The sequence below is a fragment of the Dermacentor variabilis genome, chromosome 3, assembly GCF_050947875.1.
Source record: "Dermacentor variabilis isolate Ectoservices chromosome 3, ASM5094787v1, whole genome shotgun sequence".
In the NCBI taxonomy this organism is placed as follows: domain Eukaryota; kingdom Metazoa; phylum Arthropoda; class Arachnida; order Ixodida; family Ixodidae; genus Dermacentor; species Dermacentor variabilis.
In genome coordinates, this window is record NC_134570.1 from 90,728,015 (window position 1) to 90,748,142 (window position 20,128).

A 20,128-nucleotide genomic window follows, 5' to 3' on the forward strand; every position below is an offset into this window, starting at 1 on the left:
TGCTTCACGATGCCTTAAGTATCCCACAACCATTATTGGGCAGTATCGAAGGTGCATGTATCTTAGATACTATCTTAGATACCCTTTGGGTATATTATATTGGTATCATGATACGTCTGTAAAGACATGTATTAGTATCTGTATTTGCGATAGGTGAAAGGATGTGTATCTTAAGATACAAGATACTGCTATCGCAACATCACTGTCTGAAACTATAAACATTGGCTAAATTCTACTTCTCAAGCTGGTACTGCTGCCACTAAGCCACCTGAATTTCCACAGGCACTGAATTTCCTATTGTGTGACCTTAACAGGTAAGCTGAAGATACGTCATGCTTAAATGTCATAGCTATTAATGGTGTCGCCTGTATTGTGTTCCGACGTGTTCACTCTGCTTGTGTGATACATAACCGCTTTTCTCTTTTTACCTAGATGTATTTTTTCTTTTTTGTAGCTCACCCTTAAATTTCTTGCTGTAACAAACCACCAGGTAATCGGAGCTATAATGGGCACTAGTGTGAATAGCGGTGGTATCTTGCGACGCTTTATGCCACACTAATATGTATGACACGTTCTTGGGCTGCATAAGTTTTCTTGTAGAAGAAAAAGCGTAAAAGGACTCCACGTTAATGAATATGTCGGTACGAACGCTTGACGCCAGTATATACGTAGAACGTGGAAGTTCATTGCATTTTATGTGCTCTCTTACCCGATGCGTCAAAAAGTAATATTGCTGCAAGTGTTGTTGGTGCTGTACACCTGCCCGGTAATCCTGTATTGCGTAAGCGGTAATACGTTTACGGACAAGATAAAACATCGCAGCAGTATTTGCGCCATCGCGCAGATACTTCTTATTGACGTTCTTTTAATCAGATAGTGACTCGCTAGCCGCTCGGCAAGTAAAGCAGCGAGTCCCATCAATTACGAAAGCGACAAGCGAAAACTGTTGACAGCACACCGTATAAGGAGATTTCATGTTAAGCAGCCAGACGAACCCCAATAAATTGTTACGGAATCACAATATGTATTTTTCATCAAGAAAGAGAAAAGTTTTCAGACATGAACAGACATTTGATTGAAGTGGAACAAGGTTGGATGGAGTTAAGAAATATCCAAGCAAACATTTTTGTGCATACGCGTTTGATGCTGCATTATATAGATATACAATAACACATTTGCGAATGTATTGAAGTGTCTTAAGATACACATGGAAAGTATCGTATCGGATACAGTAATGGGGAGGGCGTATCTTGTATCTGTATCTCCAATACTTCTTGCCGGAGTATCTTTTATCGTATCACGATACAAATGCAAAGTATCCTTGCCCAGCCCTGCCCACCACCAAGAAATTGTCTAATGATAAAAAAAGCCACCATCACCTCGTTTTATTCGCCAGCTCAAACGTGTACTTTTCTCCGGCTTTCAGTGCGTCGGCCAGGTGCTTTCCAATAGGGAATCCGCATTTGGCGAGTAGTATGGCATCATAGAACAGCTCCGACCAATTCAGTTTTCCGTAGGCATTGTGCAGTTCTTTGTAGCCACGCAGCTCTCCTGGCACAGCCACTGCCAGGCCGCCTGCGTGAATTCATGATAAATAAGAAAGAGCGAGAGGCAAACGTGTAATGAACAGCTGCACATGGTCATCTACGAGTAGTCCGACTAATCTCAGTACGCGATAATCGGTGAGCACCCGACATACGAATGTAACGTATTAAGTAAAGCTGAAAACTTTCTAGAACACGGAATAATTGAGCGGAGTATTTCTGCATAGGAGCGTGCGTTGAGCTCGTCCCCGCGTTTCTGCAGCTTATGGGCATGGTAGCGCATTTTCCTTCTTGCCCTGACTTCCTGCCTATGTTTCGAAACACTGTAGCTCTTTTAAGTAATCTGACAGCTGTTACCAATATACCACGAACGGTGGCGACAACAGCCTTGGAGAAATTGCATTCACTTTTGCCATTCAGTTTTATAAGATATCGTTGAGGCAGTCAGGTTGTTACCTTGACTCCTATATTCAAGGTTTCGAATAAAGTTCGCATATTGGTTGGCTTAAATCTTTATTGATATTTTTATTCAGGTCATGCTAAATGATCTTCCAGCAATTATTTTTCGTAATTTGATTGCTTCATTCCGATTGACATTCTCAGCTGGCGACAATAACACCCAAAGATAAATAAGGGACAGCGATAAACGGCTCAAAAAGTCGTCTGGTGCACACCTTAAAAAGATGAGCTGTCACATTCGTACTTGTCCAGCAGCCATTGCCACAGGTCCAGAATATGATAAACGCTTCACTGGCACGCAGCAAACAAGTAGTGATACTCTTATAGTTATATTCTGTGGGTTTTTCCGTGTTATTTTTTTGTGTGTGTGTGACGAAAGCGTGGCTGTCATCTTTGCCTAAAACCGCTTGCCAAACTGTAAAGGGTCAGATGCCTTTGTCAGGCATATTCAGCCTTTAGCCTCTGCCCCTCTAGCAGGCTCTGTATTTGGTCTGTTGAAAATAAAACATCCCTTCTCCTCCTAAAAAACCCTTTGCTGGGCTGAGAGCAATTATATTCGAAAATAATTTTAATTTAGGCTACCAAATATCAATTTCTGCGGTGTTTTAAGCATTTCCTACCAAGAGGCAATATATGCTTTCCCGCCAAGATGATTTGTACAGAAAAAATGCACTGAAATAAAGATATAGGATTAACGAAACACACTTTTTATTGCCTTATGACAGAAAGAGGCACAAAGAGTTCTTTTTTTTAGTTTAGTTTACCGTGTTGCCCTTGAAATCAGCGTCATTTGAGAATTAGCCTTGTGACCCTAGGACAATATAACAATGTTAGGGACATTTCTTTTTCAGACAGGTTCTCATAACTGTTCGCGCTTGATATTCTATTGTTGAATCCATGGGGCCCTATATCTTAAAAGCGTATTCTAATCTTCTGACGTAAAATTTATGTAACCGCCATCGCACGCTTCGGGCGGCGACACGCAGCGTCGTTTCAACAGGCCAATCAAACGCTCTTTTCATTTATGAGAGGTCACAGTTATTGGATTATTGGATTTGAAAGCGAATAGCATTGCTTTATTTCACAGGTATTTCTTATCTACTTGGCTGGCCACAGGCGCGAAGCATGTAGAAGCGGAGAGGGTTTCGGTAGTGCCGGGGTAGCGCAGTGAAAGTACATAACCTAATGATAATGGTGGTGCCGGTCTCTGTGAGTCACCCGTTTCTTCTTGGTTATCTTTCACTGTCTGGTAGAAAATCACGGCGGCTTGCAATCGAAGGGTAAAAATGTAGCTCAACCGAATCCTCAGCGAAGGAAATTTGGCAGATTGATCTCGTGTACGTGCCGAAAGGGCTCGAGCATGTTATAGTGGCAAGCTAACATGTTTATTATACGAAAATAAATCCATTCTCACCGGCAACCCCGAGACCCCACTGCCAGAACGATCGGCGGGCAGCCATCATCTATTCATTTCGGAACGGGGCAATCTCCGGCTATTCCGAAAAAAAGTTCAGTTTCGTTCAGCATATTATTGCGTCTTTAATGCGTACGCGTCACTTTGACGCTGTGAGTTCTCACAATTTTGTGACGTCGCGTGACAGACAGGTGAAGTGGGCGCCGCCCGAAACCTCTTGACCAATCGCGGCAAGCTGATGATGAAAAGACGTAGAAATGGAAATAATTGTTTTCTTTTGTTGTATCTAGACATACATAATCACTGTGTACGTGTCATATCCGATGAGGAGCTTTCGCAGTTTTCCTGGCGTTGCGTGCTAGACAAGCGAAGTGCGGGTGCCCAGGAAAAATTATGACCAATCATAGAAGGCTTATTGTACAAATGGAATGAAAAAACTGTTTGCAATAGATTTACGTTATGGCACTCATCATCTTGCGCCATGCTGTCTAGCTATATGAAAGTATGATGAGCTTCATAAAGACACCGGGTTGGTGAGGGGACTCAGAGTTGGTGGGGAAGAAACAATGACTTCTGTGCAACAGTTATTTTGATTTTCTTTACAGTAAACTATCATTGCTTGCGTTCATGTAGAAAACATACCATACAAGATGTCCCAACTATCATGCATCAAGGTTTAAAAATATGCAAATACCACATAGATGGACAGAACTAGGTATTGTTGTTTGCCGTCACTTGTAGATGCTCAGATAATTTTTGACATTCCACCTAATTGCATAATCAGCCTTAATTAATTAATCAACTTCTCGAATAATATAATTAGACTAAAGGTGTCAATCAGAAAATTGTAGAACATGAAAAACTTCGGATATAGCTTTCTCTTGCCCAATATGTGCTACATAAAAGTGTTTTTCCGAGCGTGAGAGAAAGCCCCGAACATACGCAAAGTGCCTCGAGCGGTCAGTCCCGTCGAAATCTCTGGTGCAAAGAGTATCACGCCGAATAGAGTACCAACGCCGCGTTGTATATTGCTATCGCTCTTCCCGACGAAGGGCATTCACAAAAAATACTACAAAAAATGTCAGACTTGACCCAGAGAGAACAACCCAGAAGTCGAAATACAGGTGTGACCTCCGTAGGACGGATGGCACGATATTACGTCTACTACACACTGCTCCACTAAGATGCACACCTTAGCTCGCGTTAGAAGTTTAAGTCAAAACATATCAAAACCGCCACTCGTTTCCAATCTGTTTGATGCGTTGCAACTTACAAAGGAAGACCCACTACCAGACGTTGCTGCCGGACACTACACCAACAGAGCTATTGTATTCCTCCGCTTTACGCTGATCGTCACCTGAGACATGCATGCCAGCATCTGTGGAAGCGTGGAACTCGTTGGAGTCGCCAGAAAAATCTAATTATATTGACTAGGGCATGCAAATAGCACAACTAGCCTCCCAGCTTGAAACACTTCGCGAAAGAAAGGCACACGTCACTTTTCCTCAACTATAGGCGAGAGCCGGGCAATGTCGCAAAGAACATAGGACCTGACAACTAGCCCCACAACCTCTCTATTCATTCTTTCTCCGCGGGATTTCTGAGCTCGTTTTGCTTCCATAATGCCCCACAATTTAACGCGGCTTATTCTATGTTACAAATGCAACATTTTGCAGTGATGCAGCTATAGAGCACTATGCGAAAACAACTCAAATTGGTATAACACAACGCTAATCGGTTATTCAGATCGGTATAAGCACCTTTCGTGATAACTGCAAAGTGCTGGAAGGGAACAAAATTCGAATATCCACCAAGAAACCATACGACCAATCCCTCATATAGACTCTGGAAAGGTAGACATTCAATTTATTACAATTCAAAGACGGCAGCTCATGGCTTCAGGTAATTATCAAGAAATAGAAGACCGTGTATGACGATAGAACCATAGCCAAATAACGAAGTTTTCAAAAGATATCCCTGTCGTACACTCACCAATAGTGGCCAGAAGAAGAATCGAGTAGCAATAGACGGCAACGGCCACTAGACGTTATGATGAATAGAGTGCGAGAATAACACGTACACGGCAGTAAAAAGTTCAAGACGATGCTTCTGAAAAAACTCCTGAATACTGAATAAACCTTATTCTACCAGGAGACTTCGTGTGGTTAATCTCGGTGGAGCCCTCTTGTAGAACCCCAATGACGGCGGCTTGCCGGGCCTGGTCCGGGGTCGCCAGTTGACTCCCCAGTGCCAGCTCTGAAAGCCGTGCCTCCCAAGACCACTTGTGAGTGTTTATGATGAACTCACCAGCCGGTAACTGCCAGGACTGGGCGCTCCGTACACTTGTAAGTAATGTATGTCAGTGTGACTGTGTGGTGGTCGCACCAGGGACATATCCTGGTTGTGTATACCTCTGGAAAGATTGTGTACAGTCTCGATATGTGCGGTTATGTGTTGGTTAGAAGACAGCGCCCGCTCGTCGCTTGTCGGGTACTACGGACGTGGAGGAGCGCATTTCCGTTTGGCCAGGCGTTGGTCTTCTAAAATCTTCCTGTTCGTGACGGGTTCTTAATGGTGGTCTGTGGGGGGCCCCGAGGGCGGTTATCCAACTCGGCCAGTAATTCCGCGAGCTACGTCGTCCCCCCTCCTCTTTGCCCCCCAGGCCCGTCTGGCACCCCTGGCCCTCGGCACCAGACGACCATTGTCCTCAGTAAGTGTGGGGCCCAAGATATCGGTAACATACCTTGGAAGTTTGCTTGGGGAGATATAACTACGAACACATAACTGACAGGCGGCTTGTGAATCCGTCAGGATGTATGCGGGTTGACCCCTTCGTTCTACCTCTCTGATTGCGAGGGCGATGGCTGCGGCCTCCGCGGTGGCACTTGATCAGGTGCGTATGTATACGCAGGTCACCAACTTGTTTTCATAGGTTACTACTGTCGCGTATGCTTTGCTCGGGCCTTGTAGTGGTGTGTGGTAAGGGCTAGCATTTCTGAAGTGGTTATCAGGATCGTTCGTTATGTGGTGATGTTTTCGTGCTCGCGCTTTCCGGCGCTTTCCGTTGTATAGCAGATGCACAACTATTAAAGCAAGGAAAACAAAAGAAAAATAACATCTAATCAGCGTTAATTAAATAGAGGGAGTACTAATCAAGAAGTTAACAGGAAGTCAGAACTTAATGTTTTGTTTCCATTGTGAACCATGGCCAATCCTCTCCTCTTGGGTACGTGCCAAAAAGTAAAGGAAGAAGAAGAAGCAAGTTCTTTGGGGACGCTTTAAGTTCTTTAAGAAAAAATCTAGAATCAAGATTTACACAGCTTGGTTTGAGCTTTTCAATTATAAATATCCTTTCTCTAGGAGCCTCCTCTCTTGGACAGTGCCACAGGGATATTTGCTCAACCGTGGAGGATTTTATAATTGCTACAAAGAGATTGTCTTGAATTCTTAAACATTTTATTTTTTGTTCATTTCCTCCAGTTAGCTTTACCATTTTCAGTCTTTTAATAAAGATAGCCTAATTTCATCCAAATCTTGGCCAATCCCCCACAGTGGGTGTGCGCCATCGCATAAGGAATACCATACCATACCATACCATTTGGGGACGCTCGGCGCCCGGGTACGATGGCCGTTTCGTCTCCACAATATTTGGAGTGTGAGTAGGTTACCCAGTCCTTGCAGTAGCTTTCTGTGCTGGTGTGTGGTGTTGAGACGTTCTCTTTGTGCGTGTAGCGTGGCGGCTGCCAGTTCTGCATACGTGTTATTTAAGCCGATCAACATGAGTATGTCTGTGCTCGTGCAGTTATGAATTTGTAGTGCGGCCTTGTATGCCATCCTTGTGAGCTTGTCGATGTGTTCTATTTGGTTCTTACGTGTAACTTGAAGGGGTAGGGCGATGGTGGTAGGGCTGAGGATGAAGGCCTCTACGAATAGCAGTGTCTCGATCTCTGTCGTCCCATGTTTACTTCTTGCTGTCCTAACTGTGAGGGTTATGATACTCTTGAGTTGGTCTATTGTTAGTCTAGTTGGTCTAGTTGGTCTATTGCCGTATTTACGCTGTTATTTTCTTGAACGTACATGCACAGGATTCGTGCTACCATTGTCCTTTTGGTTTCCTCTCCTGCCGGCAATCGTCAGTTGCAACTACGTGCATGGTTTGATTGGGCATGAGAAGGATTTGCAAGTATCCCAATTTGTTTAGAGCACAAGTCTTACTTGCTGCTAAAGGTAGCTTTGGATATTGTCTATGGCTGTTTGAAATACATTTTGCCGTTCTCCATAGTAGCCCTTGGTTGCCCATAGTATGATGTCGTCCGCGTAAAAGGCGCAGCCTAGATTCGGCATACCCTCCACTTCTAGGACTAGTTTGCAGAGCCCGATGTTAGAGTTGAATGGGAACAGGATAGAGCCCCGGGGCGTGCCTTTCGATGGGGGCTCGTATGGTGGTAAGTCAGTGCGGGCCATACCAACCTGTGCCTTGCGATTGCCAAGGAATGTAGAAGCATAGTGAAATCCGCATTAGCATTCACCATATCCTCTGGCTGTTAGACCGTCTACTGTGGTAGAGTATGTGGTGTTGTCGCAGCCCTTTTCGATGTCGAGCGCAAGTTGTAAGTTGCTGAGGCTACCTGGAGGTGGGTTAAGAACCTCCTCTTTCAGCAATAACAAGATGTCCTGGACAGACAGTCATTGCCTGAATCCGTGCATAGATATTGTTAGAGCTCCCGTTTTTCTGCGTATTGTTGGAGGCTAGTGAGTTTGATTTTTTCAAAGAGTTTGTCCACACAGGATGTTAGTGAGGTTGGGCGCAGCTGATCAGCGCTTCTCCGTCTTCCTGGTTTGGTTATGAGTGGGATCTGTGCCTGTGTCCATTATGCCGCTAGTTTTCCAGCCAGTCTTCAGATTTCCTAACTGAAGTGGTTCGTGACGGCTTGTAATGTGTCAGTGCTAAGGTTCCGCATCATGGCATTTGTAATGTCATCCAATCCAGGTGTTGTATTCTTTTTTTTTTGAAGCTTTGTGCCTCTGCAAACCCCTCCGCAAAAGTGATGGGTTCCATTTGTATTATCGACTCAGTACTGGGCTTCCATCTCACCTGCGCTCTCCTGAAAACCGTTGCTCTAGCTCTTGTATTACCTAATCCTGGTCTCCTTGAAGTTCCCTGCTTGAGATTGGAGGGTAGGGTTTGTTTCGGTTCTTGTTGTTGAGCGGTCTAAAGACTCTGTGGGATGTTCGAAATATTTTTCGCGCTTAATGTGCCTCTTAAAGATTCACATAATGTGCGGCAATTGTTGCGATAGAGTTCTTTCGCGCATGCGTTCACTTCCTCTATGATTTTCGCTATTCCGAGTCGGAGTTTTCTGTTTAGTTTCTGTCGGTGCCACCATTTGGAGAGGCATCGACGTGCCTCGGTGTTTCAAGCACGAGCTACTGAACTCCAGACCTGCACAGATCTCCCTCCTCCAGCACGCCTGGTCTATTTCGCCCCTTTTGCCGCTAGGGAAAGAACGTACGAGCAGAGTGGCGCTGGTTATAACCTGTTCGCTGTCGTCTGCTTCTGCGATCTATTCAGCGCTTTTCTTGCCACTTCGGCAGGCACAAGGCGCTTGTATTGGCGGTAAATGAATACATTCACAAACATACAAAAGAAAACAGATATTCGCGAATGTTTTGCGTTTGAATAGTGAAACTAGAAGAGGAGGAGCGGTGCAAGAAATGTAAACGAGCATAGGTGGCAGCTGCGATGCTAGATTGACGGCATAAATTTCCCTTTCCTAGCCTCCGTAAGAGACTGGAAAAATTGTTTAAAAAGATTCATAGGATAATCTAGCTTTCTTTAGTTGATTACAGATAGCCTAATGTCGTAAATGACATTAGGATTTACTGCTGTGTGCCGTAGTGAAAGGCAGATGATCTGGTAAAAGTATAGTAAAAGTATTCACGCGTTAGTCCTCCGCCCGATATGTGCAATACGCTGATCGATTCTGTTTCAAGGGAAGGTGAGCATATCTTGTTTTAAATGTCGTTGGATGTCTAGCTCACTAGAAAGCTTGCAAAAAATTAAGCGATACCAGTGCTTTAAAACGTGCTGCACTGCAGGCCTCAAATGGTGTCACGGAACTCTTTTCGAACTGTAAAGCTAGCTTTTCTGCGTGGTACGGCCGCAGCATAACGGCGGTGCTTAAGATACGTACGCGGTGAAGCTGCGTGCGTAATTCACTTTTTGTACTCACGACGCATTCACGGACAACTTTTAAGAGTTAAAATGAGTGGTAATCGTTCTGTCGCCGACATTACGGTGGTTTCAAGTTTCTAAAGAGCGCAGAAGCTAATTTTACAACAGGTACAATGAAACTTGTGTAGGTTGCGAACTCTATACACAACGTGATTTATAATAATCTGCTTGAAAAAGGCAATAGGAGCGGCTATTTAACGCTATTTTAGAGAGCAGCGGACTACACGCTCGGACATATTTTAGCTTCGGGCAGTCAACTTTTGGAGCCAAGTGACCGATCTTGTGACATCACTGTCACTGTGTTAGCAAAAATCATCAACTAGACAAGCAGTTCGTCACAACACAACAACTGCCGTGCTAATTACAACTCCGCACAGCCGCCCACCACGTAGCAGACGAACAGGTTATAAAAGCGCCACTTACGGCCGTCGGTTGAACGAAAGTGGGTGCAAGCTGCTCCCAAAGAAGCCGGATATCTGTGCAGGTCTGGAGTTCCAGTAGGTCGTGGTTTCAAGCGGTCGTCGATGGCGGGGGCGTCTATCGTAGTCTGATATATTTTAGTGTTTTCGTCATAGAGGCCCTTTGTCAAGTGAGTTCATTCGGCTATTGTTTCTGGTTTGGGCTCGTTTCCTACTTGTTGCTACTGATATTAGTCCAGTTAGTGAGTTTGGCTTTTCTGACCGGCCGTCGTAGTTCAGTTGCTGCAGATGTTATTTCCACTATATTAGGATCGCGCCCTAGCGTGTCGTCCAACACCTTTTGGCGCATGGTTGTGGCATTGTTGATGCTAATGTCGGGTGTGGTGTCCCTGTTTACGCTGTTTATTATATGGGTCGGCCTGGCCGGTGTCGTGAGGACTAGGCAGTCATACCTCTGTATCGTCTCTAAGAGACTCATGCCTATAGGTCTGTCTTTGGCGTAATCACATATCGTGTGCCGTACGTCGAATTCCCATGTGATGATTAAGGGGTGTACTTGAAGCGTGGTGTTCAGATGTTGGAACATCTAGCCAATGAACGTTTCCCGGTCTTGTGGAGGACTACGTACATTGCACATTACCTGCTTCAGTCGTCCCTTCTTGGCAAGCCACATCATGACGATGTGGTGTGGAGCGTCCTCGTGCGGTACTGTTATGAGTACTGCTGCCAATTTCTTCCGAACGAGTGTTACTACCTTTTGGTGGTTTGGCTCTATGTGCAGTCTGTAGCCTGTAATCGTCTTCGGCCTAGCTTCCACTTCTTGCGGGCAGATTATGTCTGAAGAGATCAGCGCCACCTGTATGTATAGTGTGAGCGTCGCGTGTTGTGCAAGCATGGACAGTTCCAGGACCATATTGTGAGACTCTCTTGGGTTCTGGGTCGTCTATTTGCATGATGCGAGGAATGGTGGTGCTTTCGGCGTCCCAGGCTAGCATACTTTTGTCATGGGACTTCTGGGATCGCTGTTTGCTATGCTTACGTGTACGCTACGATGCTTTCATAAGGGTATCATGAACGAAGTTCTTTAGGTCCTGAAATTCTACGAAGAATTCTTGCATTTTTATTTTCTTTTGCTTCTGTACGTGTTGCTCAATTAGTAGGGCTTGCTGTATCATAAGGTTTGCTTCTGGTTGTTGTGTCCTTGTGGGAACTACAGGATCTCCTGGTGGTGTGGTTAGTCGGTGTGCGCCTTTTCTCTTGTGGCTTTTCGTTTGGACTGCTTATTTCGTTTGGGCTGCCTATTACTGTGGGTCTTGTGGTTCCCATAATTTGGGCCACCTCTTTTACGAGCCCGGCTATTTTACTCTAATATCTGTGCAGGCATTGTTAAAAGTCGTTTGTTTTCTGTGATTACTCTTTGATATTTAACTTTTTGAATGTTTGGTGTAGTAAGTGCAATTTTGGGACCCATGACCTTGGTCCAGCTTACTTTGGCCGATGGCTTCTGCTGGATTTGTCCGTGGTTCCCGCCAATTGTTTGCCACCTCCTGCTGGGGTGGTCCTTCTGCCGACTCGCTCGTTGTGCCCTGTTTCTTGGTACTGTTTGTGGTCGTCGGCTCGGGGACCGTGAGTGTGGCCAGGAGTGGCGTTTGTCGTCACTCGATTTGTAGGCTTGTTCCTCTTCGGAGCAGAACCAGCAGATTTTGTATGTCTTCTGCAAGGAGTTGTATTTCTCCCTGGGGATCTTAAGAATGTGGTTGGCCTCCAGTTGTGTCTGTCTAGGTTTAAGTGGCTTAAATCATTTTATACAGCGTTGGTCCCCAGTGGTGTGGGCCTTCCCGCACGAGGCGCAACGAATAGCACAGGGGTGTCCGTTTGTTGGATCGATCAGTCTGCAGAGCCTGCAAATAGCGCCATCTGCATGCGGAAAGACGTCCGTGCGGTGTCCTTTCTCTAGGCAGATTTTTCAAACTCGTATTGTGGGTCTGAATGGGTAGCAATGGAGGCTCCCTCAATAATAGTAGACGATTCAAGGTAGTGTGAGACTGAAAAAGGTGATGACTGCAATTTTGGTTGGGCCGATAATTCGGGCAGTGATGTCCTCCCCTTGTGTACTCTCTCGGAGGTGGGCCATGAGAGTCAATCGAGGTTCTGGTCGGTACACTGTGAATGACCCCTCTTAGAGTGTAGTATGCGTTGGTGGCGTAGGCGCGTACGGTATGAACCCTGTGGTTCAGTACGAGAGTGTGTATGAGGCGTTCTTTATCCGAAAATTCCTCATAATTGGGCGATAGAATCGCTATGTCTCATGCCGGATTATTGAAGGATTATCATCCTTGAAGCCGGCTTGGCGTGATGTTATTCATCATCCTCATTATAGCTTGCGCAAGCGTCGGAATGAGAATGTTCCTTAGTGGGGGGTCCAGGTTCAGGAGAATGAAGAGTTTGTAATCTGCCTTCGGCAATGGCAGTAGTTCAGACAATTTATTATAAGTTGACATCCTCGTCTTAAATTGGTTTTGGGGCCCTGCGCTGCTGCGCCTCTGCTCCACGGATTTCCCATCTTGCCAGCTATCGTTCTCTTCATGCGAGTGAGGGTTAGCATCTCGACTCACCGAGTCATAGTAGTAGTATTGAGTTGGATTGATTTGGTTATCTGCTATCCCACCCTGTTGTAGATGGTAGAATACTTGGTCGGCTGCTTCATAGAGAACTATGGCGCGGCCTAGCTCCGAGGAGGGAATTCCCCTGTCGGTGCAGCTGTCGTCGGTTAGACGGGTTGGCGTTACGTTAGCACTAGCTCCGCGTCCTGGCGAGCTTTCCAGTACCCTTCTGTCCCTCCAAGCGGTAGCAAGTCCACTTGGGTGGTGACCATGTGTTCCTCAGAACTTCATGAATTTGCTGGTAGCGCTTTCCGGACGTTTTCAAGCGAGAAACCACTGAAAAAATGTCGTAGATTCGCCTGAAGGGCTAAGCAATGATTGCAATAGCAAATTAGTGAACAGCTAATTATACGAAGTAATGATAGTAGTTTTATCGGCAGTATAAACTTCGGAACATAAGCCTACTAACTAAGTTAACAAGCGTATTGACACGCGCACGCAAGCAAACATGAACACATCTCACTCGATGACCTCGAAAACTCGCTGTCAAAACGCTGGAGTGAGTGCAGTGAGGGTGGGTTCGGTCGCTGTGCCACGATGCACTCATCGAAGCCGTTTGCCTTCGCTGCGCAGGTGTCTCCCCATCTAATCATCCAGCTACTCATCCTGGCCCTGGTTCCCGCCGCTTCCGATGCCACGGCTCCCAGCGAACCACTTCGCTTCGTGTGGCCCGCCAGCCCTTGTCAGCCGTCTAAAACTACAGATAGCCCGGCAGCGCCAACGCTGCCGTGCCTCAACAGCCCCCGGATTCACGTACCGTCATCGACAACAACCGAAGAGCCATCTATAAAAGAGCATCACCAACGCGCGGCACTCTGGGGACTCGGTCGCTGTGCCACGATGCACTCATCAAAGCCATTTGCCTTCGCTACGCAGGTGAGCAAGCAGTATTGTCTTTTCACAAAAAATCAAGTGACTACTGTCTCCTGCAGCTGCCGAGCCCACAGTGCTGCCTTTCGATTGTTATTGAATGTTATGATGTAGTACGTACCTTGTTGTTGGCTGGCGATATCGAGTCAAACCCAGGTCCCGACACTGTACTCGCGGAACTAAAGAAGCTGTCTACTGGTCAGTCACAACTACTCGCCGAGGTTTAAAGCCTTAAAAACCAACTAACAACTACTGAACAGGCTATATCTGACCTCAGTAACAGATTATCCGACCTAGAAACTCACTATCAAGATCTGGTAACACTACGCACTGACATGGATACGACCTGCTCTAACACCACCCAAACAGCCAAAGAAATCAGAGGAATAGAAGCCCGCCTGGATGGCGCCGAAAATCGCTCGCGACGAAACAATTAAATTTTCTATAATATCACAGATAAGAATGCATCGGAAAACTACGCCCAATCTGAAGAAACGGTCCTGCGCCTCTGCCTTGATCTAACCATTGACTCAAAAGAAATTGAATGGGTCTTGGGGGCCATTCTTCTGGGCGCCCTCGTCCAATAATAGCCGAATTGACATTTTTTTTAAACCAAAGAGCTAATTCTTTCTAATGGCCTGAGTTAAAAGGGACTGATTACAGCATTGGGGAGGATTTTTCACGCCCTGTCCGAGATGCGCGAAAGCTTCTAGTTAGATTTGCCAAAGCCAAAACCACAAACTTTTCCTTGCGCTACAAAACATTGTTCATCGGTCCTAAACTGTACGCATTCGACGAATCATCGCAGACAGTAAAAGAAATCTCATACCATACGATTCATCGTCATGTAACTAAACTTCCTGGTAGCAGTCCTCGTGGTAAACTTCCAAATGTTTCTTTTTCTATTATTTTCACAAACATACGCAGTTTCCTCCCCAAACGCGAAGACATCTGTAATCTTGTTTCATCATCTTCCAGCAACATACTTGTACTAACTGAAACGTGACTAACAGATGACGTCACTGATACTGAAGTCCTTGCCGATCTACCCAATTTTAATGTTTTCCGCAAGGACCGCAAGGGCTCCAGAGTACGAGGTGTTCTAATTGCCACTAACCAACAACTGCCTTGTTCTGTTATTAACATCCAATCAGAACTTGAAATAATATGAGTGATCTGGCGTTCCGCACTTCAAACCGTCATACTAGGTGTCTGCTACAGACCCCCCTACAGCTATCCAAAATTTTCTTATTACCTAAATGATAGCCTTAATCAACTTACTACTACACATCCCAACGTGCGCATTCTTCTTTTTGGCGATTTTAACTTCCCGTCTATTGACTGGCAGAACTTTACACCAAAAAGCAATGAAGAAATAACTAACTTCCTTGACGTCTGTCTAAATTTTAATCTCACCCAATTCGTAAAAGAACCTACACGCGTCGTACGTGATTCGTCAAACATCTTGGACCTTATACTAGCTAATCACCGTGAAAGTTTAGCAAATCTTACTTACCTCCGCGAACTTAGCGACCGCAAAATTATACATGCTACTTTCACCTTCATCGCGGAATCGCGCCAAACGTTCCACAAGACAGTTTGCCTTTACGACAAAGGCAATTACAATGAAATGAACAACCAATTGCTCGCTTTTTTTCCAGAATTCGAAGGAGGTTTTCACGACCGATCAATTGAGGACAACTGGCTTACCTTTAAAACCAAACTCGCCGAAGTAACATCCAAATTCATTCCCACCATTACATTTCGTGCCAATCATAACAAACCATGGTTCACAAAGTCCTTGAAAACAATTGAGAAGAAGAAAAAACGACTTTTCCGTGCAGCAAAACTGAACCCAAGCGAATACGCATGGAATAAATACTACGAGGCCGAGTTAACATATTTGCGGTCCATTTGTAATGCCAAAAACGCATTTTTTCATACTGACTTGCCGAAGATCCTAACCAATAACCCCAGAAAGCTCTGACAAGTTCTAAACACTGATCATGCGCCTATCATCACACTTACCGAGACACTTGGCGAGGAAGTGAGCGACGTCGAGTGTGCAAATATATTTAACAGTGCATTTTCATCCGTCTTCACAAACGAAACTGATATGCCAACATTTGTCCCAACTGCCCAACCAAGATCACTCATGCCACCAGTCACATTCGCTGCACGCGGCATCACCGGTATAATTGAAAATATTAAGACGTCATCTTCTGCAAGTACTGACGAAACCACCAGCAGACTCTTAAAAAACATTCGTCATGCTTCTTCAGTGTACTTATCATTACTGTTCACACAATCACTCTCCACAGGTAGCATACCCAGCGATTGGAAGGTGGGAAAGGCCGTTCCGGTCTTCAAATCAGGTAACAAAGAATCGCCCCTTAATTATCACCCCGTCTCTTTAACAAGTGTGCCATGCAAAATCATGGAACATGTAATCTATTCTTGCATAATGAACTTTCTTGACTCTATTTTCTTTCATCCGTCTCAACACGGCTTCCGTAAGAACCTATTTTGTGAAACAGAATTACATATTTTTGTCCATGACCTGCACATGGACCAGGATTCTAACCTTCAAACTGATTCAATCTTCCTAGATTTCGTGAAAGCCTTCGACAAGGTTCCTCACAAGCGCCTTCTACTAAAGCTTTCTTGGTTAAACTTGCATCATAACGTAATGCAGTGGATAAAAGTATTTCTGGCAAACCGTACCCAACTTGTTCACGTTAATAATCAAGCCTCTAGGTCTCTCGCAGTAACATCAAGCGTCCCGCAAGGGTCAATCCTTGGTCCCCTTCTATTTTTAATATATATTAACGACCCAGCAACACAGGTCTCCTGTAACGTTCGTATTGTTGCCGATGACTGCGCTATCTATCGCACAATCAGTAACCCCTCTGATCAACTAACTCTCCAAAGTGATTTAACTTGCGTCCAAGATTGGTATAAGCAATCGCTCATGGAACTAAACCCCGATAAATACAAACTCATGTCATTTCATCGAATCCGTAATCCTCTCCTGTTCCCTTATACATTCCCGCACGTCACGATATCATTAACACAGTCTTACAAATACTTACGCGTAACGTTATCTAACGATCTAACCTGGAACGCGCATGTCACTAGAGTGATATCATCTGCTAACAGAAGCGTTGGTTTCCTAAAACGTCATCTACGTCTAGCGCCACCAAACCTAAGATTGCTGGCATACAAGTCACTCGTACGCTCTAAGCTGGAATATGCCTCTGCCATCTAGAGCCCTAACCAAAAATATCTAACCAACTGTCTACAATCAGTACAGAACCGTGCCACAAGATTCATCCATTCATGCTATTCATATAATGCCAGTATATCATCCTTAAAAGCAGAATCCGGCTTAACAAACCTGGCCTGTCGGCGTCGTATCGGTACTATGTACTTATTTCATAGGTTATTTTGCAGCTCACTTCATCATCCACCTTACATCAGTCCTCCTGCACGCATTTCACTCCGCATTGGTCATCCCCTTCAAGTCGCCCGTCCACGTGCGCACATTACCACTTTTGCCACATCATTCTTCCCACGTTCAGCCTCGGACTGGAACAGCCTTCGACACGACATCGCCGCATTCACCTGCCCATCCACGTTTTTCACCTGTATAATTAACATATTTACCAGCGAGCGAACTTGTACCTAAACATCTTTTCCTTGTGTATTTAATTTATTAGCTACCCACCCCTTATGTAATACCTTAATCATGGGGGCCTTTAAGGTAATAAAGTGAAAGTGAAAGTGAAAGTAAAGTGAAGTAAGTGCGGCAGCAGCGGCGAGTGAATGAACCTTTGTGCTACCTCTCGCATGTGAACTAAGCCGCGAAAACACAGCGCGCGGCGGACTCTGTCCCCGTCAGAAACCGCTTTCAAGATACAGCGGCCCCGGTGGGCACGCGCGGACGCCTGGGCCTCCGGGAGTGCAACGCGCCACCCACCTGCTCCCACTCCACACTGTGCTCCCCGGACTACTGCGCGCGACGGACAACGGTGCGCTTCCTCCCCACTTTCCTCGCTTGCGTGCGCGAGATTGAGTGGCGATCGCCGGCTCACTCTCGCACGCTTTCACTCGCACAGACAGCACACAGCGCCCAGAGGCGTATTTACAATTGCTAGTAGGTACAGCGGGGCGTGGCACTTGCGAATACGCGGGACGTTTGCGCGCATGCGCGAGTAAGAGCGGGTGCGAGAGAGGAAATGTGGGGACTCTTTCACCTTGAATATATGGCTTTGCCTAGGTACTACGGAGGCGTTTCTTAGCGCGTGTTGTATGGCTTTGTCCCTAGACGTACTGGCAGAAGTCGCGGGGCATGGTAGTGCTGAACTCAGCGTCACAAGTTGGCGGCTGGACGTAATTATATTTATTCAATCGTATTTTTTTACTAATTGAAACAACGTGTCATTATTTCACATTATTGGCGGCGCCTCCGGGACACCAAAGCGGCAACGGGGACAACAAAGCTAGAACCCGGACTGGTCCGTGGATTGGGGCTCGCCGAGGCTTACACGTGCCAGGGGTGTATAATATCGGCGGTCCGCTATCGTGGACAGGTAATTTTTTATACGAACACCCCCTGGCACGCTTCGGCCTCTGCGGCTCGACCCCACGGGCCGCCCTGCTTCCTGCTTTGATCCCCCCGCTACCCCTTGGGTGCCCAGGAGATCCTGCGCCGTGTTTGGATCGGACCGCTGGTACGATCTGTTGGGAACTCGGCGCTGACGCCCGTGGTTGTACCTGGGTCGCAAGCCCCAAGGGTAGCGTTGGCCTGGCGGCCTGGGGTACAACTGGAAGCATCCGAAGGTCCCGGCAAAGCATGAGTCGACTGGTAACAACGAAACAACTTGTTTATTTTAACATCGCAAAGAGTTGGCGGTCAGGTTTGACCGTAGTAGAGAGACGGGAGAGCACTTCACTCAACAGAAGAAATCGGAGCCCTCCCTTTGGCGTCCGGGGGCAGCTGTTTTTATACTCTCGCAGTTGAGGGCAAGAAGGAACCCCTCAAAAGACGAGCACGTGAATGTACAATGGGCTAATGGTGACGCACACTGTCGTAGCGATGCCGTAGCACCATGTCGAGCACGATCTCGTAGCACCCTGTCGTGGCGCTGCCGGTCGGACACAATGACTGTAATGAGAGGATGGTCCCTGCTTTGGCATCGCCTGTTTCGGGCACAATGACTGGAACGAGATCCCTGCTTTGGCATCGCCTGTTTCGGGCCCAATAACTGGAATGAGATCCCTGCTTTGGCATCGCCTGTTTCGGGCACAATGACTGGAACGAGATCCCTGCTTTGGCATCGCCTGTTTCGGGCCCAATAACTGGAATGAGATCCCTGCTTTGGCATCGCCTGTTTCGGGCACAATGACTGGAATGCGAGGATGATCCCTAGGCGGTCGCATCGCCGCAGTCGCGCCTGGAAACACCTGGCGATGAGTGTTGCGGCGACGACGATCGGGCCAAAATGTCTGCCGCCCCGCCGCAGTCGCGCCGGCAAAACCACGTGTCGCAGGCGAAACGCAACAGACCGCCCCGCCGGGGGAAGGAGATCCCGATGGACAGGGGACTGCATCCGCTGTCCGGAGGGATGTCGCTCGATGATGCTCATAACCGAAGTCGGGCGTCCCTCGACGTTTCTTGAGCGCAGCGCACAGAGAAGGCCTCGTTCTCTCGTTCAGGTTCGCACGGGACACTGCAAAGTGACTTCGGGAGAGTTCACATTTTTGTTCTCGTTCCCGGCAAGCGTTAGAACTACGCTGAAACTCAACCGCTCAGTCAGCAAGCACGGCACAACCCTCACTAAGCCCTGCCAGGCTCTTTCCCCTTTTTATACCACTGCCTAGTTCCTTACAGTAGTCTAGCATCACTCAGAACGCGTCCACAAATTGAAAAATTGCACTAGAAAGCATATCATCACTTTGAAACACTAAACAAAAGCAATATGTTAAAAAAAAAATCCTGCCTCAGGAAGAAAAACATCAGTAACAAACAATTTTGAGGCTGATTCCTACGTTAGGGGCTTCGACTTAAGCCATCGGCGTTACCGTTGAGACTCCCCTTTTTGTAACGCACCTCAAAGGAATATTGTTGTAAAGCGAGGCTCCAGCGCAGGAGGCGGCCATTTTTGGGAGAGATGGTCTGCAGCCATTGGAGAGGGCAGTGATCCGTCTCAATGATAAACCTCGAGCCGGCTAGATAGCATGACAATTTCTGAACGGCCCACACGAGACATGCACACTCTTTCTCGGTGGCGCTATACGCCTGCTCACGACTGGTCAGCTTACGACTAGCATACAGGACGGGGTGTTCTACTTCTCCATTTTCCCGTTGGCACAGTACAACGCCCATGCCTCGCTCACTAGCATCGCACTGAACAATGAACCCTTTTGTATAGTCTGGCGATCGTAGCACAGGCTGGCTTGTTAGGGCACTCTTTAGGGCGCTAAAAGCTCTTTCCTTGGTCTCGTCCCAGACGACTGTTTGA

General features: G+C 46.5%; 1 protein-coding gene across 1 annotated transcript in view; it reads right to left on the bottom strand.

Annotated features, from left to right (window-relative positions):
* LOC142574616 (scoloptoxin SSD14-like) overlaps nucleotides 1-20,128 on the bottom strand; it is a 103,222-nt gene that overhangs the window by 64,274 nt on the left and 18,820 nt on the right. Inside the window, exon 6 of the mRNA XM_075683659.1 lies at nucleotides 1,380-1,575. Coding sequence (XP_075539774.1) covers nucleotides 1,380-1,575 — 196 coding nt within the window. The remainder of the gene's footprint in view (nucleotides 1-1,379; nucleotides 1,576-20,128) is intronic.